This window comes from Otolemur garnettii, unplaced genomic scaffold (assembly GCF_000181295.1).
Source record: "Otolemur garnettii isolate 467f Iridium unplaced genomic scaffold, OtoGar3 scaffold00002, whole genome shotgun sequence".
NCBI lineage: Eukaryota > Metazoa > Chordata > Mammalia > Primates > Galagidae > Otolemur > Otolemur garnettii.
This window is the reverse complement of record NW_003852397.1, coordinates 34,008,583-34,010,834: the sequence shown is the minus strand read 5'-3', so window position 1 is coordinate 34,010,834 and position 2,252 is coordinate 34,008,583. Positions and strand designations below refer to the sequence as shown.

The 2,252-nt window shown below is 55.2% G+C and overlaps 1 protein-coding gene across 1 annotated transcript in view; it reads left to right on the top strand.

The window, feature by feature from the left end:
• The first annotated feature begins 755 nt into the window (after positions 1 to 755).
• Positions 756 to 2,252, top strand: part of DAZL (deleted in azoospermia like) — a 16,537-nt gene continuing 15,040 nt past the window's right edge. The window contains exon 1 of the mRNA XM_023512688.1: positions 756 to 887. Coding sequence (XP_023368456.1) covers positions 756 to 887 — 132 coding nt within the window. The remainder of the gene's footprint in view (positions 888 to 2,252) is intronic.

Below are 2,252 nucleotides of genomic sequence, written 5' to 3'. Positions count from 1 at the left end.
TGTGTTCAAGGCGCCATTTTGAAACTAAAGTCTAGACATGTTAAGAGTATAATTTTTTTCTTTTTTTTTTTTTACTTCACCATATATTTAAGTATCGTTCCGGGGGCTTCGAAGGCATTTTTGAGGCGTTTCTGTAGGTCTGTGGGGCCCCGTGAGGGTGGCGCCTGCCTAGGGGCAAGGCTCCGGCCCACGCGCACCCCCTGACACAGCCCCAGCCACCCCCGACGTCCCCCTAACCCCCCCGCAGGGGGCGGGGGCGCTGTCACCCATTGGCTGAGGCGCCTACCGCGAGCACCCAGCGCAAGAGCCACTTCCCGGAGCCCCACGGGCCACGCCGCAGTCCGCCTGCGCCCGTCAGCCTCGCTACACGTCCCTCGGGGCTCCTCAGCCTGGTGGCCCACCTTCGATTGTCCTCACTCCTCTGCCTTCGGTTCTTTGCGGTTCGAAGCCCGGCAGCGGCTCCAGCAGCCCTAACAGCCCAGGAGTGCGCCAGACCGCAGCCTCTGCTCCTCGAGCCCCGTGGGCGGGAACTGCTGGCTACCGCCATCATGGTGAGTTGAGGGAGAGGCCTGAGGGGCGCAAGCCTGGCAGAGTTTTAGAGGGTGGGTGGAACTCGGTTTGGGGGTGCAGCGCGACAGGGGGGCTGAAAAGAGGTCGCCCCGGCTTTCCTGTTGTGGGGCGCCTGGCTGCTGGGTACGGGGAGCGGGGAGGCGGCCTCGCGGCGGTGCGGCCTACAAACAGGGGGAGGCGGCCGGATGCCTGGGGGTGTCGCGGCGGGGGCGGGCCCTGGGAACCCCGCCGTGCTCGCAGCGGCCCGGCGGGCCACGTGCAAGGTCCGCGGCTTCGCGCGGCGGCCGCTTCCCGCCTCAGTGTGGAGCCGACTGCGGGTGGGTTCTCGGCCCGTGCCCGGGAGGTTTCGGGGGCGAGGCGGCCCGCTCCGCCCCACCCCCACCCCGACCCCGGCCCCGGCCCTCGCCCTCGCCCTCGCCCTCCCGCGCCGCCGGGTGCAGCTCTCAGGCCGCCTCAGCGCCATGGCGTCGGGCCTGGCAGCGCGTCAAACGGCGCCGGCGCCGGCCGGCTGAGGAAATCGCTGTGGGGACGGCGAGGCCCGCGCCGCCTCAGGAAGTGGCTTTCTCCCGACCGTCGACGGGTTGGGGGTCTGCGGCTTTCGTGGGGGCACTGTGGGCGGCGGGCGCCTGTGGAGGGCTGGGGTGCGGGCGCGGGCGTCCTGAAGGCGGCGGGGAGCCGAGGGGGCCGCTCGCGCCGCTGGGGACCGGCCGCTGGTGCTCCCTCGGGGCGACAGGAGGCACAGAAAGCTGGCCGGACGCCATCGCTGCGGCACGCGGTTGGATTCAGCAGTTGCTATTGAGAATTTTCGAATTTTTTAATTCGGGGGAACACTTTTTTTCCTTCTGGATAAACAAGGAGTTTATGGCAAAATGCACATTTTGTGGGTCGTCTTTGGTGTCCGTTTATGTGAGTTTAGGTAAATGCGTAGATTGGGTCACTGCTACCTCAGGAACGTGTGTATTTAATACATTATCATAATTCTTACTATCTCTGTTTTTAGAGATAAACGAGAGGAAATTATGACCAATTTATATGTCTTTATATAAGTATTAAAATAAAAAATATTATTTTCTGTAAACAACTTGTGTAGTAAATGTTGTCTCCGTGGTAATACTTATTTAATAATCATCGTGATTTAAGTAGTAATAATTTACAATAGTTTTTTTCTTCAATTTTAGGTAAAGAGGATAAAAACTACTAGCTGTGTTGATTTTTTTTCTGATTATAAAAGTAGCATATTTACTTTTTTGAAATAATTGCTGTAAGAAAATAGACATTCGTTTTAATCCCAACCCCTATAACCACTGTTAAATGTTGATATTATGTATGTTTAGTTTCTTCTAGGTTATTTTTATGCACGTATTGCATATATTAATAGACGAGTGAATTTTATTTTACAAAAATTGTACTATGCTATAGAATACTATTTTACAACCTACATCTTTTCAACTGATGTAGTGGACATTATTCCAAAGACAACTTTAAAGCATATTTCATGTTGAAGATTGTACCATTCTATTCCCTTATGGTGAATAATTTTTCAGTATTAAAACAATGCTATAGGCTCGGCGCCTATAGCTCAATCGGCTAAGGCGCCAGCCACGTACACCTAAGGTGGTGGGTTCGAATCCCCAGCCCGGACCCGCCAAACAACAATGACGGCTGCAACCAAAAAAATAGCC